This window comes from Lepidochelys olivacea, assembly GCF_965140295.1.
Source record: "Lepidochelys olivacea isolate rLepOli2 genome assembly, chromosome: 12".
In the NCBI taxonomy this organism is placed as follows: domain Eukaryota; kingdom Metazoa; phylum Chordata; order Testudines; family Cheloniidae; genus Lepidochelys; species Lepidochelys olivacea.
In genome coordinates this window covers 18254152-18272957 of record NC_140422.1, presented here as the reverse complement: position 1 = coordinate 18272957, position 18806 = coordinate 18254152, and the positions used below count along the sequence as shown (strand labels likewise).

At 39.6% G+C, this 18806-nt stretch overlaps 1 protein-coding gene across 4 annotated transcripts in view; it reads left to right on the top strand.

The window, feature by feature from the left end:
• Positions 1–18806, top strand: part of PHKB (phosphorylase kinase regulatory subunit beta) — a 209590-nt gene that overhangs the window by 7757 nt on the left and 183027 nt on the right. Inside the window, exon 3 of one of the 4 annotated variants that reach the window (XM_084644481.1) lies at positions 11058–11075. The exons of the other annotated variants lie outside the window; for them this stretch is intronic. Coding sequence (XP_084500607.1) covers positions 11058–11075 — 18 coding nt within the window. The remainder of the gene's footprint in view (positions 1–11057; positions 11076–18806) is intronic. 4 annotated transcript variants of the gene reach the window in all.

Genomic DNA, 18806 nt, shown 5'->3' with positions numbered 1-18806 from the left:
CATGTATAATACAGATACGTATGCTCATTGAATTTTTTGGGGGGATGAGTATGGAGTTAACATAATAAGTACCCATTCATCACTGAAAAATGGATTAAAGTCCTCTTTAATCTCATAGTTTTTGTTTCAATGAACATTAATTGAGGATAAAAGTTTGACTTTTGGATGGAGGTGTGGGGATAGAAGGTTACACTGTCATGGGACAAATTAGAAAAGGGGTGGCACAGATAATGGCAGATTAAATTAGGAAAACATGAGAGAGGGCTAGTTAATGGGTAGGAATGATCTTATAGTACAGAACTAAATTGCAGGAATGAGGGTAGAGAATGAGTGTCGGAATGGAGCTGTGACTAAATGAGTGCAGGTTGTAGAGAAAGTATTGGAAGGAATCAGATTTTTTTAAATCAACAACAAAAACACTTGGAGCCGAAAAGAGATGAGACCTTACCAGATGCCCCCTATTTCAACACCAAGTTGAATCCATTAGACTGCTTTTGACATTATAAAGTCAGGGCAGGTGGATATGGGATGCGTACAGGTCTAGGAGAGGCTGGAAGAGGAGGGAAAAGTAAAAATGAGAGAACCTACAAAAATAATGGACTCAACAAAACGTATGAAAACATTGCCTCAGTCTATTTACTTCTAAGTTTGCATCCTTTCTCCTATGCCCCATCTGTTTTTGTCTACTGAGGTTATTATGTTTACACCTTGTTACATGTACATACTCCCTAATGAGTATATGGGTAATATATACTGATAAGGTTTATCAAGTGCTTTGACCATAAAAAGGCCTATATATGTGCTAAATAGTATTAACTGTGACTATAAATTACAATACATGTTTGGTCTCAAATTATTACATTTTTCTTGCACCCCTACAACTATTTTTGACATGACATTGTCTTATTTCTCAGTGGCAGCTTTATTCCCGAACTTAATTTGGCCTTGCCTTTCTGATCTCCTTGTAATGTAGGTTCCATTTCTGCCAGTTCACCCATGTGGACAAACTCTTGCATCCACATGGATCTAGTTGCAGGAACAGGGCCATGAGATTAAAGAAGGAATCTAATAAATTGAAGGTTGGAAATTAGTATTCTGTGAAATTTTATTTTTCCCACTGAATATTTTAATTTAAATCTATAAAAAGAAGCATTTTTTCATTCAGTCTAAAGCCTTGATCTCTTTCCTCTTAGATTATTAAATTAGTAAAGAAAAATTGTACTTAAATAAAATGAAGAAAATAATCTGTCACGGATAAGAACCACATATATGAATTAGCATAATTCATTAATTGAATTCTGGACTTAGTCTTACAGGGCATGTCACAAATCTACATAATGTGCATGAGTGCTAGATCTTACATTTGAAAATTTAGTTTGCTAAAGTAAGCATAAAACATTTGTAACTGGATTAGGTATGCATCTAATTTTTTCCTGCCAATTGACCTTGCAATGTTCACTCAGTCAATTGCCTGTCTCAGATGCTGGTAACGAAATACTGAAAGTGTTTTGCTAAAAACACCTGCTGTTGTCAAACCTTACTCTCCCTTGGGAAGAACAGAAGCTGCAGGCAAATCTTCAAACATTTAACTTTACTTTTGAGAACTTCGAAGTTGAAATTTGGCCCTCTGTATAAGAACATAGTTTATGTATTACCCACTGAGTGGCATGTTTGTAAATGCATTGATCTACATACTTACGTATTTCTCATCACCATAGTGGCTGAATGTCCCACGATCATTAATGGCTTTTTATCATCACATCACAACATTAGTTTGATTTAAGTAGGTATTCTCCATTTTGTGTACAGAGAACTGAGGCACAGTGAAGATTAAGTGACTTGCCCAAGATCGCACAAGAAATCTGGCTGAGCCAGAAATTAAAGTCCCATTCCCATTCACTAGCCACTACTCCATCCTTCCTACAGTATGAGGAATAAATTAGGACACAGAACTTCTTATTTTTTATTATTTATTATGAATCTTCAAGCATTGCCAGACATTCTCATAATGGAAAAGCTCAGGGTTGAGGTTAGACAGTGACAATAACTTGTTGGAGATGTGGTTACCATTTCTAAAATATGAAAAAAGATTAAAAAAAAGAGTGACCTAGGAAATAGACATTGTTACTGTAAACCATGAAGTCGTTAGCCTTTGTTCTAATAACATATGGAATTAGAATTATTGAATGCTTAAACTTTTCTTGTATCAGCTCTTGTTCATAAAATTGTCATAGTTCTTGCCATTATGTTTTTCCTTTTATCTGCAGAGTTTTTTAAATAAAGTGTATTGTGTTGTTTTTAAATCTTCATCAACAATATATTTCCTAAACTTATTGGTTGACTTCCTAAGAAGTGTCTTCCTGTTCTAGATTTCAAAAATCTTTTCGGGTATAATACTAAGAAGAGACAAATGAAGGCGATGTAATAATAATACTAAGCACATACATAGCACTCAACATTTATTTCTCAAAATATCTCAGTAAGGGAAATAAATATCCACATTTTACAGTTCAGGAAAGTGTGGCTGAGATGCTAAAGGACTTGTCAGAGACCATGGACAAAGTCTGTATCAGAGGTGTGACTAGAGCTCAGTCCTCTCTTCAAACAGTAACCCATACCTATCATATCTCAGTATTTTCTCAGTTTGTGTATATTATTTTTTATAACTTCGACTGTCTGAAGCAGTTCTTTCTATAAACATGTATGTGTCTATATTTTTAATTTGTTTTTACAAAAATGTTTTAATGCGAAAACTAATTTAAAAAATCACGTGTGAAGCTTTACTTTAAGTTTCACTTTATATAGAGAAATCTTTGAGGAGGACAGATGCAAAATGAGGGTAGGTAGGCGGTTGCAGACCAGCCAAGCTGATTGGGGCAGACTGTGTGAGTTAAAGAAAAAGTTGTCACAGGGAAAGGATCTTTTTGGACCAAGGACAAGACTCCCATTTAAAAGCAGGAACTTCAGTGTATAAGGTAACCAAGAAACAGGCAAAAAGAAACCTGTGCTAGTCACACCCATGTGAAGAGACGACCCATACCTGTTGATAGTTGGGGGGACAGAGTGAGGGCAGCAGTTTCAGCAGACGTTACTGAGCATGCTCAGTACAAGCCAAGCAGCAACTCTGGGGAGGCACGTGACTCCATGTGCCCCCTCCCACCATGCCTCCTCTTCCCATTTCTGGCTAATGGGAAATATTTGTTCAGAACGTCTATTCTCAATACATTTTATGAATTGTTTGTGTTCATTACCCCTGGCTGTAAGGAGTGTTCTTGTAAACTAAGACCATCAGCCCATCAGAGAGGCACAGCTAGTGAGTTTATAATGACTGTGTTCTTTAAGACCCAAACTGTCTAGTTTGGGGAAGGGGGAAAGACATTTGCTAGAAATACTGCCAGGGAAATAAATTATGATCTTAGACACGTTGACAGTGCCTCTTCAAATATGCCCGTTAATTAGTTTACAAGGAGCTGATATTCTCAGAGGAGAAACATGAGGGAAGGAAGGGAGTGGGTCTCTAAAAGTAATTGGCATTTACATAGTGCTTTTTATTTATAAATCTTAGAACTATATTGGAAAAAAGTGAAGCACACACAAGTTAAGGATCTTGTCTAAGGATTTGTAGCAAGTCAGTAGCAAAGCCAGAACTAGAATCCAGATTTCTAATTGTTCTGTCCAGTGTTCCTGTCCAGTGGATCACAACTTCTAGTACACTTTTAGAGAAAAACTACATGAACTGTGAACATATAAAAGCCATACATTGACTACCAAATTATATTTTGCTCCATAACATTGTGTTGAAAGCCCACTGAGTTTTTAATTGGACAAGTGTTTCATCAAATAGGCTGTTTGGCTTGAAACTGAGACTTTTATTTTCACACTACTTTGTTTCCCGTCTGACAGTAGACATCTGTTCAGATGTCGTTTGGATGGATAATTTGAGAGTAAAAAGCGGGTGATTTTTCTAACTCAGATAGTACAGTGACATATTTTGCACACCTCTCAAACATCACTACAACTTGGTCAATGAATTTAAACACAGATTTCAAAGGAATAGTTAACCATAGTTTCCATAGAAACTAATGAGTGTTATGCATTCATTCTGGTTTCATACACTCTGTTCATTTTGCTTTGAATTATCTGTTCTTGTGTGGTAATGTTCTTGGAATTACAGGCGGCAATGCATATCCTTGTGCCTGGGAATAGTTCATTCTTAAAATAATGCAATTTGTTTAAAAAAAAAATCTTGCTTACCCCTCTAAAGGCTTTGGGCAACCAGTGATGGTAGTTCTTGAAAAAATATTAAAAATACCCTGCTCATAGCTTTTAAATATTTGATATACAGACTATACAAATATAAATGTGAATTGAACGTAGGGAGAAAGGTGTCTTATTTTTCCCTGCTTTAATTTTACTACTTTTAAAATGTGTTATCTCTAAAACATAATGCATGTATAATAGTGCAAAGTTGCTTTATAGATCATAACTTTGGTCCTATTGCAGAGCCAAGTAATTCTCATGTACAGTCATACATCGATGCGTTTTGCAGCTGAATTCATGAGGATAGGTTGTCTGATTGTAAAAACAGGCTTTTTTCATAGTTTTCCTCCGTTATGTCGTGATTAAAAATGACAAGTAGCACAAGGAGTTAATGTTTCACCTGTGTAGACCTGGGTTCATGGAACAACAGAACAAGGAATAATGGTCTCAAGTTGCAGTGGGGGAGGTTTAGGTTGGATATTAGGAACAACTTTTTCACTAGGAGGGTGGTGAAGCACTGGAATGGGTTACCTAGGGAGATGGTGGAATCTCCTTCCTTAGAGGTTTTTAAGGTCAGGCTTGACAAAGCCCTGGCTGGGATGATTTAGTTGGGGATTGGCCCTGCTTTGAGCAGGGGGCTGGACTAGATGACCTCCTGAGGTCCCTTCCAACCCTGATATTCTGTGATTCTATTAATCATAGAAGTTAGATATGTAAAGGAGCTATTAGATCATCCACTCTAATTCTGTGCAAGATCAACTAGTTTTCTACTTTGTCATCAACACTAGGTTCAAATGGGTCTTCGTCACAGTTGAGAGCACTTAATTTGTTTCATCCTAATCTCTACTAGTGCTAGCATGTATGAATCCAAAATACAGCTTTACACAGTTGGCATTCTTTATTCAGGAGTGATTTAAGACTGAAATGTTTTGTCAGTTGTATGGCAGGATTGAGGTGCATTGACAATATTTAGTGGAGTAGTTTGTATAACATCTGTCTGTATCAAACACTCTCTACTGCCATGTAGTTAGTTCCATACTTCACTTAGCAGTAAAATTAATAAAAAGTTTTGAAAATAGCTGCACAAGATTAGGTGTATGTGTGTTCCACGTGTTTTGTTTGTTTGTTTTTTAAAAAGGGCAACAAAAAGCTTTTTTTAAACACCTTGCCCAATTGCATGATCTTCTGCATAGTTACTGTATTTAATCCAAACTTTATTGTAGTTTACCACATGCTGGCATGGAATTCTTAGTAGACTACTCCTACAAGAACAAACTGTACCCTAGCTAGAAACTCTTTGCTCTTTGGTAATACATTCTGACAGGTGCTGCTCTGTAATCTTAAAAAACTGAGGAAGAGGATGGTGGGCCAGGACATGATTATGGAAAGGATATGATATGGCCTAACCATTATTAATTAATTTTGGTTGACCTTAAACAGTACAGTGTAAAACATTGGTGGGCAACCTGCAGCCCGCGGGCCGCACATGGCCTGTCAGGTTAATCCGCTGGTGGGCCACCAGACAGTTTGTTTACATTGACCTTCCGCAGGCATGGCCACCCGCAGCTCCCAGTGGCCGCAGTTGTGGTTTCTCTCAGTATCAAAAATTGTTTATAAGGCACAATAAACATGTTGACATTATCTGTCATTGCTGCATGTGTGGATTTCACCTGCATGTTAATCTTATTTTTTAAAATGTTTGTACTTTATCAAAGTATCATAGCTGACAGCCATATTTTCTCATCTCTGAATGCTACTGTATTTCCATATTAATAAGTGACCATTGTTAGGGAAATCCATTTCACCAGCACTATGCTGCTTTATACCTCTAGCCAATTTCTGTGGGAAACTGTCACTATTTTTAGTGATCTTCAGACTTCAGGAATAATGGATTTGAGATGCTGCAACTTTTAAGTAAAGATGAACCATTATTTGAAAGGGCTGGGGGTCAATTGCTTAACATTTACTCAAAATATGGTTATATTTAATCTATGTACAGTATATATTGTAATATCAAAAATAATTGAGGATTTCATGGAAGTTGGGGCAAAGATCTTGAGAGGTCTTCTCATGAGATATTTCCAAAATCAAAATGATAACATCCTATGCTTTTATGCCCTGTCTGTTTTAAGCCACTTGAAATCCTGCTAGTTACTAACTTGCAGAAGTCCATTTCTGATGTAAGTTAATAATTTAGTTCTATAGATATTACTACCCAGCTTTTTGGAGGAAAACTTAGATTAATGCATCCATGTACTAGATCCAGATTTTGTGTTGGATCCTAATGTACGTTGTTGTTCAGTATTCTTTTACATTAAAGTTCAGTCTTCAAGGGGTAGTGAACATAACATAAGAAAATAGGTATTGAATGCATATGCAGTTACAAAGGGTGAACTACAAAACATGCAAACCAAATGTTTGCACTTTTTGATATGCAAAGAGATCTTGCAAGCCTTTTCACACTTGTTCATTTTGTTTTACTTTGTTTTTCTAAATGTCTTCACTCTCTTTGTCGTGAAACCTTGGTGAAATCTTCAGAGGACTTGTTGATGATGCAAAGCTGTAGTTTGATAGATGTCTCTTCCCCATAAATCAGTTTGGAGGGGACCATTAGATTGTCTAATAGTAAACATTCCCTCCCTTCCATATACTCCCTCTCCTCCCCAGTTTAGGGGATGGAGAGATGTGAGATCCCTCCTTTAATCTTCTAGTAAAGAAGGAAGTGAGTTCCTGATGTTTGATATTTCAAACATAAAATATGTGCAGGAAGAAGGGTGGTGTTTGAGGCCGCGTTTTACGTTAAAAAGGGGCAAAACACAAAAGGCAAAAACACTTTTTGATCTTGCTTCACACTACACTTTGATTTTTAAAACTCTGCTGACACACTAGAGAGCCCTACAGTCACCACCGCCTGTGTGACTTGCCTCATGAGCAGAGGAACCAAGCTCAGGAATAAGAGCGAACTTCAGCAATTGGGTCCTGCAGAGATTTTCCATCTGCAGTGCTGTAGGCAGGCTCGGTGAGAAAAGATGTGGGAAATCATTAAACAACAACACAGACCAAATGGGGGCTTGTCTGTCCTGCAACGTCCAGTAGGCTCTCCACTTTTTGCTGCTACAGCTGCTGCTTCTAGTATTATCTCAGCTGTTATACCAGCCTGGAGACAGAGAGTGATACCCTGTTACGCAGTATTTACCTATTTTGAATTTAAGTGCCTGATTGCAAATGCCAAATTTGTATACTCGTGAGATTTTTTTTCTGCTACACCGCACCTGCCCCAAAGTTCACCAGCCACCCGACCGCTGGTTATTGTCAATCCTGAGTGTTCATAAATCATGAGTCAGGGCCCGCCCCAGATCACATGATTGGCTTAAAAATGATTTTTCGTCTTTAAGTTTGTTGGCTCTTTTATTTACTTTCTAGTTTTTTAATGTTTATGGTTCACATTTTCAAGCATTTTTCCACAACCATGAGGGCTGGAAACTTCCTTTTTCTTTTTTAAATGAAAGTGGAGGTTATTACATGATAGCATGTCTCCAGAAGCTGGAGCATTTAAAAAAAATCAAAATATTATGAAATCCATGATAAACATTTATGACCCTGTAAATGGTTGACACAGTACTTACTAACTGTAAATAAAATACTGGTTCTTTTATAGTAGTTTCCTGAGATATTTGCTGTCCTCTTATCACCATTGTATCATTTAGTTCTTTGGGGGCTATATCCTGCTGTTGTGTGAGGCCCAGATCTTGAAAACCTTTATGTATGTGCTTAACTTTGCTACTGTGAGCAATCCTATTGATTTCAATGTTAAATATGTGCATAAGACTTTGTAGGGTCGGGGCTTAAATTGATAGCAAAATGTCCATTAACTTCAGTGGGTGCATGATTGAGCCTTTAATTAACAGCAATTTGAAAGTAGTGGAATGGTCTTTTAATTTTTCTTTCCGTATTTTACTGCAATTTTGTATTCTATTTTGTTTACCAACTATTGCAGAAGTAAATCAAGCTTTCTGTCTATAATGTAAAATTTTTAGTCTTAACTGACTTTTTTGCCAGTCATATGTAATCAATACACTTGCTAATGTTTACTGCTATTTGTTTGTTTGTTTGCCATTTTTGAAGCACTTGTGGCATGTATAGGAAGAATGAGTTATTTTGCTTTGGATTCCATTTATACAAACATAGTGGTGGAGGTTCCTAATTTTTCTAGCTTTTCCAATTTTTAAGGGTCAGATTATGGCTTATCTTGCCTGCCCATGCAGGAGAGTAAGGTGTGGTGTCATGCATCTCCTTATTCCCCTGTGCTGGGTACCTCCTTTTGGGGGTTGGGGGTGAGAGATGAGAAGGACGTGGCCTCACCCCAAGAGCTATACTCATTCCTGCACAGGTAGGAAGGGTATATTTGTGTAGAGGAAGACAAGTGGCTCTGCCCTAGAATGTGTAGGGCAGAACCAACCCACCAGGTGATGTTCCTTGCACCTGTTGTACAGCTGACACAGAGTATGTCTCCCTTCACTTTTCCTCCTGCAGTAGCAGAGTCACAGTCTGCCTCCTGGACTCACCCACACCCTTTTCCCCACACAGGTTAAGAAATATCTGAAGTCCCAAGGATATGTGGGAGGGATGCAGAAAGTGCAGTTAGTGTTATGAGCTTTTAGAACCCACTGCTAGTTCTAAAAGCAGCAAAACCCACAATACAGAAAATGAGTAGATAAACATTTTTATGGGTTGGTTCACATGCAGAAAAACAAAACACAGTTCAAGTAACAATACAGTCATTTGCCACTGCCCAGTGATTAAATGGTCCCTCCTTCTTCCCTCACCCCCGAACCATGACCTGCTTCAACCTTATGATTAGCGCTCTATAATAGCTGCTCAGTGCATGAGTTAGCACTGCTGACAGCAAGGTTAAAAAAAGAATAGGTGTGCACACACTGTCCAAAGCAAATGTTGATAAGGGAGATTGAGTGCTTCCCGTAACAGAGATTTGTAAACAAGTGTGAACAGTTGAGACAAAAGCATTGCCCAGTGACCACTTTATAAATTAGCCACCACCCTTCACAGCACAAACCCAACCCTAAGGTGATTAGCCAGTGGAGATGCCCTGTTATAATTATCTAATGTGTGAATTGTCACAGGAATGAACAGCTAATGACCTTTGGCTACAGGGAAACAAAACCATCACAAAGTTATGTAACCTCACAAGTATGTGTTCTGTCATGTGCTTTTCCAGCAGCTGCACAGGGTGTGACTGCATTCATCTGCACAATCAGATGTCATCCTGTGCATCCTTGCTGTTCGAAGATGTGGACACATGTGGCAGCCCTGATTTCCCTTGTCCACTGAGAACCAGGCCCAGTGTGCACATGGGTGGGATCTGGATGCATGGACAGAGTTTGTAAACCAGAGTTGTCCTCAGCCCACTCAGTGAGCAGCCTGTGCCAATTATATGAATGATGTTGGCCATATTGGCGTCCAGATGGGTGCATAGGCAGTGCCAAAGAGATTTCAGTCTGTCAAACATGCACTCAATGACCATTCCACAGCTACTTAGTTTGTAATTGAATTCCTTCTTTCCAGCATCACAGATGTCAGGGTACAGTTTAGTGTGCCAAATCAGGAGTTGGTATGTGGGGTCCCCCAAAATAACAGCTGGCACAAATACACTGTAGAAAACCATATGGTTTCTGAGGAATCAGGTCCCTTTTTCTGTCCTGATTTCAGCACCCTGCTGTGTCAGGAACTTTTCCGGTGTTTCCCATATTCATGAATCTGCCTCTCTGTTCCACTAAGCCTTGCAGAAGGAGTGAATGGTAACTTTTTCAGTTCAGGTACTCACTTGCTCCATTTGGTGGGCAAAGTATTGGGATGAGGGTGACTTCAGTGGCCACTGTATGGGTTGGAAATCCCATGCTCTGAAATCCAGCTATTATTTCTGGAATTTTTCTAACGGAAACCACCCATTGATAGGTTAGTGTTAATTGCCTTGGAAACCTGTACAACCACAACCCTGGCAGAGGGCTTTCAAACTCCAAAGTGAATTACAATGGACCAATAGCTGTTTGAGTTGCAACCTTCGCCAGGGCAATATAGCCACCTGCTTCCTCACCACTATGGCTTCCCTGAATCGAGTGTTCTGGCACTAGAGGTTTGATGCAAGCTCCTCGCACAGCTCTGTGAGGATCTGTTTGCTCATTCAGAAGTTCTGAAGCCACTGCTGGTCATCCCAGTTTCCAAAAGGATCAGATCCCACCACAACATGCCAATTCTTGTGCACCAGAAGTAATGGTCCGCTGGTTGGCACACTGTGACAATGCCAACAATTCATCATATCTGTACCCGATGAGCTGAATGAATTGTCATTCATCCTCAAGGTCAGTTGTCTTTGGTGTGTCAGAAAGTTCTGCCCAAATTCCATCCAGCCTCTCACTGATTTTGTTAGTCCTACAAATATAATTATTTCTCCCACATGATTACTTCTTAAGAGTAAAACTATGTTATGCTTTAATCACTTTTATGGACTTTTTATCGCTTGTCTCTAACTTTTAATTCTCATGGTTTTCTATTGTGTATTATCAAAAAGTTGAGTAGTTTTAAATTATTTCTATTGCTAAAATGTCAGACACTTAAATTTAACACTATTCGTTGCCTGTAGGACTCTGACACTTCTATGTTTTTCTGTTCCACTCAGTCCTTTTTCTGCATAAACTTTTTATATGTTCCATTCTTAAAATAAAAATGAAATATATTACTTTGTGGATGGTAACTTTGTTTTGTTTCTTTGCTGGCCACAGAGGGTCACAGATTGTCCGGTGAGTATAACTGTTAGAACACAATCTGATCTTTTGGAATTTGAAAATCCCTGCAATATATATATATGCTGTGTTAGGTAAAGCTTCTTCAGTGGGTTTTAAAATAGATTCTGTACTAGTAAAATTATTTGACAAATGATTTATAATAGAATATTGCTTTGGTGAGCACGTGAAAAGTTACATAAACAGCTAAGTTACATTGCACATTCATTCATTCATTCATTCATATATATATATATATATATATATATATATATCAAAAGAGAGAGAGAGTCCTTTTTCAAAACTGAAGACTGAATATATATATTACCTGAAAGAAACCATTGGATTAATCATCTTACTTCGAACTTTAAAAAAATAGAAATGACTTAAGTGTGTATACACACACACATACATACACACACACACCATTTTGTATTTAGTAGTAGTATTATGTAAGTAATATCATTGAGTAATATTGTTTTATTTCCACATTGTAATAAAACCATTCTGTTTCAATTCACATCTCTTCCCTTAATTGTGTTTTAGTTGACAGACTTGCAAGAGTCACGCACAGCTATGCTTGTAAATTCATTAAATTAATACATGTTAACTCCATATTATTTTTAACCTTTGCCAGACAAGCTAAATACCATTCCAGTTTTTTAGCCTTTATTTTATGTCAAGTGATCTTTCAGGGACTATTTTGTGTGTTTACAGGAATAGGAGACAGCTGAGAGAGGGGAAGACAAATGAAAGCTCGAGGGGTTGGGGAGAGGAGAGGGAGAAAAGATGGAGAAAACCAAGACTTGATTCTACTCTGATTTGAAGTTACTGGAATTTTGCCATTTCAGTGGAAGACAAATTTGTCCTGTAATGATAGCGCACATGCGTAAACTCATGGTTTCTATGATATTGAAATACAAGTAGATTTTTATTTATAAATTAAAATTTCTATCTATGAAATAGTAAGGTTACCAGCTTTGAAATGCAAAAACCTGCCCAAACAACACAAGTCCACTGCTACCCTAACCACAAGGCAACTCCACAAACTCCCCCTTGAGCAGCCACTTGTATCTAGAGAGAGAACAAATATAGTTAAGATTGATAACAAATGGGTCTTTGTTTTATCAGCACATTTTGCCAGTCAGTCTTTGTACTCTGTATTGTGTAGCCAGTTGTCGTTGAATGTGCAATTTCTGATGTAATCCTTTTTTATTCAGGGTATTAGTATGATGACTTGCACCATTGCCCTGATTTTCCATTATTTAATATTCCTCTCACTCTCACGTGACTCAAACCCTCTCTCACGCACACACACAATGCACTTGCATGTTAGTGGGCAGATAGCTTCTGAATTTTCAAGAGTGTTGATCTGTTATTTCTTAAACCGCAGAAACGGGAACACTGCAACATCTTTAGCTGAACACAGAAACTTTTAACATTGGATATCCCAGTATATTGTGATGATGATGCAGATATTTAGACCCACATTTAAAAAAAATAAAGACAGATTAAAGTATTTTTGTGGCCATTGGCAAATCCATTTAAAAAAAAAACAGGCTGGTCAAATACCAGAGAGGTGGTAATCCTATGTAATAGCCACAATGTTTGAACAGTTCGTTATTTTGTCTGAATAACAACATTTTTGGTAATATAGAAAAAATTGATGTGTATATATATCTGTTAGTTGGGTGGGTATAATCAACAGTGTTCAGCCATTAAACTTCCATTCTTTCTTTGTGATGTCTAGCGTGGAGTAAGAAAAGATGATGCAAATGAAGATGTTCAAGTCTATCAATAGGGAGCTGTTTTGTTTCAGACTATTCTTACCACAGGTTTTGTCCGGGAATCCATCTTGGTTGGAACCATTTCCCAGCATATGCTGAATAAGATACAAATTATTGTGGCATTATACATGAGCTAACATAATTCACTCTAAAAAATAATTGGTGTCTGGTTTGGGTATTTTCATGGTTCAGGGCTGGCTGCGCCTTTGATCTCTCTCTGAGTCACGGGTGATGGATTTTTTCCTAAAAGTGTGGGGTGGCATGAGGCCCCTCCCTTTCCATGGCCCCACCACCAGCCAAGCTGCAAGCTGGAGCCGGGTCGGGGAGCCCAGGCTCCTCCACCTGCCTGTGGGAGGAGAGGGCAGAGAGTAATCCCCAGCCTGTGTACCCACCCAGGGCATGTGGAAGGTCTGCGGCTCCCCACAGCTGCCCATGTGGCTCTTACCCTGACCTGGCTCTGGCTTACCGCCTGGCCTCAGGGTGTGGCCTGGCCAAAGAGATGCAGCTGAGCCATGGTAAGAGCTGCCCGGGCAGCTGTGGGCAGCCACAGACCCTCTATTTGCCAGGGGCAGGGACATGGGCTGGGGGCTGATCTTGGCCTCCCCTCCGCCCCCATCCTAGACAGGTGGAGGGTTTGTGGCTCCCCGGGCCACTCTTACCCAGCCTGGGCTCCAGGTTCTGGCCTGGCCAGAGGGCAGGCCCTCAAGGGGAAGAGGAGGGTCAGGGTGCTGGGCCTGTGGCAAAAAATGGATGGGCAAGGTCTGTCCACTTTCAAAAAGTGGGAGGGCCATGGCCCTTTGGCCTCCTCTATTCCGGTGCCTCTGCTCTGAGTCCATGTTTTCAAGCAGAGGATGAATCGTAGGCACCCAAGTGTGATATTGATGGCAGCAACTTGTCAGTGCTTTGTGCATTCACAGAGCAGCTGCTTACGGTAGACAGTCGTTTTAGGCTAGAGAAACAAGCACTGATTGGTGGGATCGCATTGTCATTCAGGTGTGGCATGACGACCAGTGGGTACAGAACTTTAGGTTGCGTAAAGCAACCTTCATGGAGCTACGTGCTGAGCTGTCCACTGACCTGTGGTGCAAGGACACCAGATTGAGAGCTGCCCTTTCAGTAGAGAAGCATGTTGCAATTGCTGTGTGGAAGCTGGTGAATCCAGTCTGCTACCGGTCAGTTGCAGATCAGAGGCTAGCTATGTGAAATGGTTCACCAGTACAAAAGTTTGAGAGCCACTGCTCCATAACTTTTATCATCTGCTCTGTTGCTTGCCTAGCAAAAGCAACATTCTCTTTTCTGTCCTGCCTTTTGGCTTCCCAGCACTCTTTCCATTCCCTGGTCTGTCTCTCATCGCGCTACAGCACCTCGGAGAACATGTTTTCTTTGCTGCACCTAGGGTTTTTTCTTATCTGCTGAAGCCAGTCTGCAGGGATGCGAGATGTGTTCTTCAAAGTCTGTGCTGAATAGAAGGGGGATTGTTACATTCCAGCAAATGATTGAAATGTTTTAATAAAAAGTGCATTTTGCTAGTAGAAATTACTTTCTCTCTGAGACTCTAGGCAGGCACACAGCTCAGGGAGCACCCCAATCATGGTGAGTATTGGAGGTTGGGGGAAAGCGGTTGTGCGTATGGACAAAAAGGTCACGGCTTGCAGGGCAGCTTTGTAGGGAACTCATGCTAAAATTATCCCACACTTTTTCATATGCAGCCAACCTGCTGGCTGACATCTCGCTGCTGCGGGTGACCAGAGAAACCAGGGCACAGCTGCTGAATGCTTGTGGCTTTCACCCCAGTCTATATGCAGCTCAGCTATGTGCCACTTCGGTCCAGCTCCAGTGATTGCTAAATGGCATGGTAAAGTTTTCTACAATGGGGGAACTAACAAGGCTGTAATCCATTGGAATCTGTGGCAGAGGAGTAACAAGTAACTCTTTGAAATTTTCCAGAGCCTCTCTGGAGGATTCCCTGCAGGTCTCGATGTCCATCGATACCCTGCTTGGCCTTGCAGATTAGCTACACAGAGCAATGTCCAGCTCACAGAAAACACTACCTACCTCCCACTTTTCGATTCCCTACACAAGCCTCAGCAACTTATCCAGAGTCTCATCTGCTTCCTGCTCGCCGTTGAGCACTTCTGGAGTGGAGAAAAGTTCCTGGCTGCCTGCCCCACCAGGCGACCCCGCTGGGAGCACCACATCCTCTTCTAGTTCGACTTCTTCATCTAGAATTTCAGCCTGCGGGTTACCCTCTTTCTGCTGCCTGCGAAGTATCCATGGGGCTATTGGCGATGGAGGAGGGGTCACCACCGAGGACAGCATTCAGCGCCTTATAGAAGCGGCAGGTCTTAGGCACACCACCGGAGCGATGGTTTGCCTCCCTCACCTTATGGTACACCTGCCTTAGCTCCTTTAACTTCGCTCTGCACTGCTGCGTGTCCCGATCATAGCCCTTTTTGCACAAGCCTCGAGAAATTTGCCCATATGTGTCCCGATTCCTATAGGTCAGTCACAGCTGCGACTGAACAGCCTCCTCTCCCCATATACTGATCAGATCCAACAACTCAGTGGCGGTCCAAGCGGGAGCACGTTTGGTGCTATAGCCAGCCATGCTCACCTGGGAAGCTCCTCTGGGAAGCCAGCAAGCAGGAAATGAGATTTAAAATTCCCAGGGCTTGTAAGTGGGAGGGGCGGGTTGGCTGCAGGGCAGCGGAGTTCAAACCACTGACCAGAGTGGCAGCGTGGGAATTGTGGGATTCTTTCTGGAGGCCAATAAAATTGCAAAAAAACCCTGGTGTCTACACTGCATGTTTGTCGACAATAAAGGGAGGGGAAAAGACAAAAGTCTCTTGCAGGGGTGGAAGTTTTTTGTTGCCAAAACTCGGCTTTTTTTCCGAAAAAAGGCCAAAGCCAGTTTTTGGCAACAAAACTTGCCAATGTAGACAAACCCTAAGACGTGTAGCAATGGAAAAATGAGTTCAGTTATTGTGAATGATTCATTTTTATATCACATTTTCTATTATATTTGTTTAAAATGTTACAGAATTGTTTTCAGTTATATCGTAGCAGCAGGTGCCACATGATTAATTTGGCAGTCTTTATTGCTAGTCTTCTTTCTCTATTAATATGCAAGACTGCACGTCATGCATGTTCACTTTGCAAACTACCATTAGGGTTGTTTTTAATTAGAAATAATGAACATCGTATTCATAGTAAATGAACTGCAGCATTTGCTCGTATATAAAGTACTGACCAGTTTTCATCAGTATGTAAATGATGGAATACATTTTTAGTGGTATTCCTTCTTCCCCACCTCCTTTTCTCCTTACCACAATCAAAGTGTTTAAGTAAAAGGAAGTGTGTCATTTGTTCTCCTGAGCTCAACTGCTGCAATAGGGAATATAAATCTATGGGGAAAGAACTTTAATTCTTTTGATATGTTTGAGGATATTCTGTAACTCATGGTCAAAAAGCTGGTGGCCTAAACACCATCTGTCTTTGTTAGTCTATTGAACTAAAGGAGATTGTAATTTTAACTCTGTGTGTATATTACAACAAGATATATAATGTAAAGGAAAATAAAGTAGCTAATACTGAGCAACTTGTATATACAAGTGAATCCGAAGAAACTTTAACTTGCACATAATATCATTTTACTTACAAATGTCAGTAGAAAAAATGTCACATCACTTTTTTATTTTTAAAAAATTGACCCAAATTTTAGTCTCTTCAGATCTTGTTTATCATGGTGCACAACAGTCTCTGATTTTAATAAACATTTTAAGCTTGGGATTTTATGTTTTGTAATTTCTAAATCAAACACGGGTAAAGTAATTCAGAATTGTTTTAAATTTAATAGTTGTGTTTATACATGCGGGTTTTTAAGTGTATTTTTTCTAATTAGTGTTCCACTGTTTTTTTTTTTCCTATTTCACAATTGAGTCAAACTTACGACCATACTTGGCATATAGTTGTCCAGTTTTTTAGTTTTGTTTTCTTTAAGCATCCTTGACATTTTGTTTTTGGAATGTCTTGACCCCGACTGTTACTTTCTCTATTAATTTATTCACATGTTTAAATTTCTATTCTTGTTCACTTTCTCTCCTTAATACCACAGTGGTGGTGAAGGGGCAGTATATTCAAATTCCATGGTTCTGTACAGACCTCAGGACTATATCTTAATATGAATTTTAAATATGGGCACTTGATAATGCATGGTAATGCAGTGAATAAACAGTAAAGAGTAAAACCAACCTCCATCGTGGTTAGAGAAGAACAGGTTGGTTTCATAGCACAGTGCAGAAGTGCCCCAAGTGACTTTGTACTGAAAGTGCCAGTTCTGCTGTCAGAATATACTAGATATCTGCATTTCAAACTACTGTATCTCCAGCATCGTATTTGTTCAGTACTGAGTTGGAGGGAAGAGTGTTGCTTGCTGAATCATCACTACCATTTCCAGCAGCACCCTGGGGTTTCTTTGTGGTTGAGGTGTTCCCATTTAAGTATTGATCAGACCTGATCCTTCTTATCTTGTGAGATGTATATGAGGAGTCACATTCTAGGTGGAGTGATTGAAGGTCTTTTCATGTTAAAGTCTTAAAAGTTCTTCCTTTAACTTGTTTAAAGTTTAAACCATTATTTAAAATAAACTAGAAACTAATATGATAGAGTACCCATCATAGTATCTCTTTTCAGGAAAATGGCTGCCAGGCATCTCTGCAAATGGCAATTGTAGCTAACTTCATTTTATACATTACTTTTCACTGTAGACAGAGGGAAGCACTCCTCACCATTTGAACTTTGATTGTTTGTCCTGGTCATAATGGGTGAACTATACTTCTAAATGCCTCTTTTGTCCTATTCGTTACAGGGACCAATATACTTATTTTTTTCCTACAACTGTGTTTGTTGGCAAATTACTCATTAAAGTTCTGAGACTAATTAATAAAAAGAATTATCTAAATTATTGATTGAAAACCTGACTGGCTAAGAAACTTGCGGAGATAAAGGATGAAGGAGGCATGCCTCGGGGCCCTATTTTCACTCTGGGGTGTTAGCTACTTCCCACCACCCAACACAGATTTAATGAGGTTAAGAGGTGTCCGTATAAAATAAGTAAGAACTAATAATTATTCCTCAAGAAAGGCTTTTAATGATTTCCGACTATAATAACAGCATAAACAAAACAAGAAAAGGAAAACCAAAGACCAGCACTGAATAAGGATTAATACAAAAGGCAGATTATATTGAAGACAAGCACAAGTACATGTAATATTGTGGACCATTTCATAGGTTCATAGATTCATAGATATTTAGGTCAGAAGGGACCATTATGATCATCTAGTCTGCGAGTTCCTGAACAGTGAATCTACATATGCTGGTCCTGCAGGTTATAATAAAAGCCCTGAAGACAAGCATAAGTAAAGCTATTATTCACCAGCTCTATATTCCTGGTGACAAACTATTTCAAAGGCAACGTAAAGCTGATGAACGATAGCACTACATGCACTTGCTCGGACTACTTAAAAGACAAGCACTAATACATGCAAAGCTATTATGCATCAGCTACCTATTATTGATTTTATACTCCAGTATCGATACAACTATGATCAATTCAGCTCGAGCGACCAGACTTCTTTACTGCATAGACTTGCCATGCATTTGTCCGAAAATACGTTACCCTTCAGTCTGCCATTTTCCACACTGGCCAGGTACAGACAGTCGAGAAGCGCATGTCCCTTCAGTTCAGGGGGTGTGGGTCAGGTTACCAAAAACACACACACACAGTCCCGTGCCTTCTTTCTTTTTATCTGATCTGATGGCCATGTTTTAGAACAGACCAACCAAATCAGGGTGGGCCACATTGTTTATGTGGTTGCCCTAATTGTATAATTGATGCGTATTTAATTTTCATGTCCAATTGTTAGTTGTTCGTATAATTGAGGCCTATTTATTTTCAGTAGCC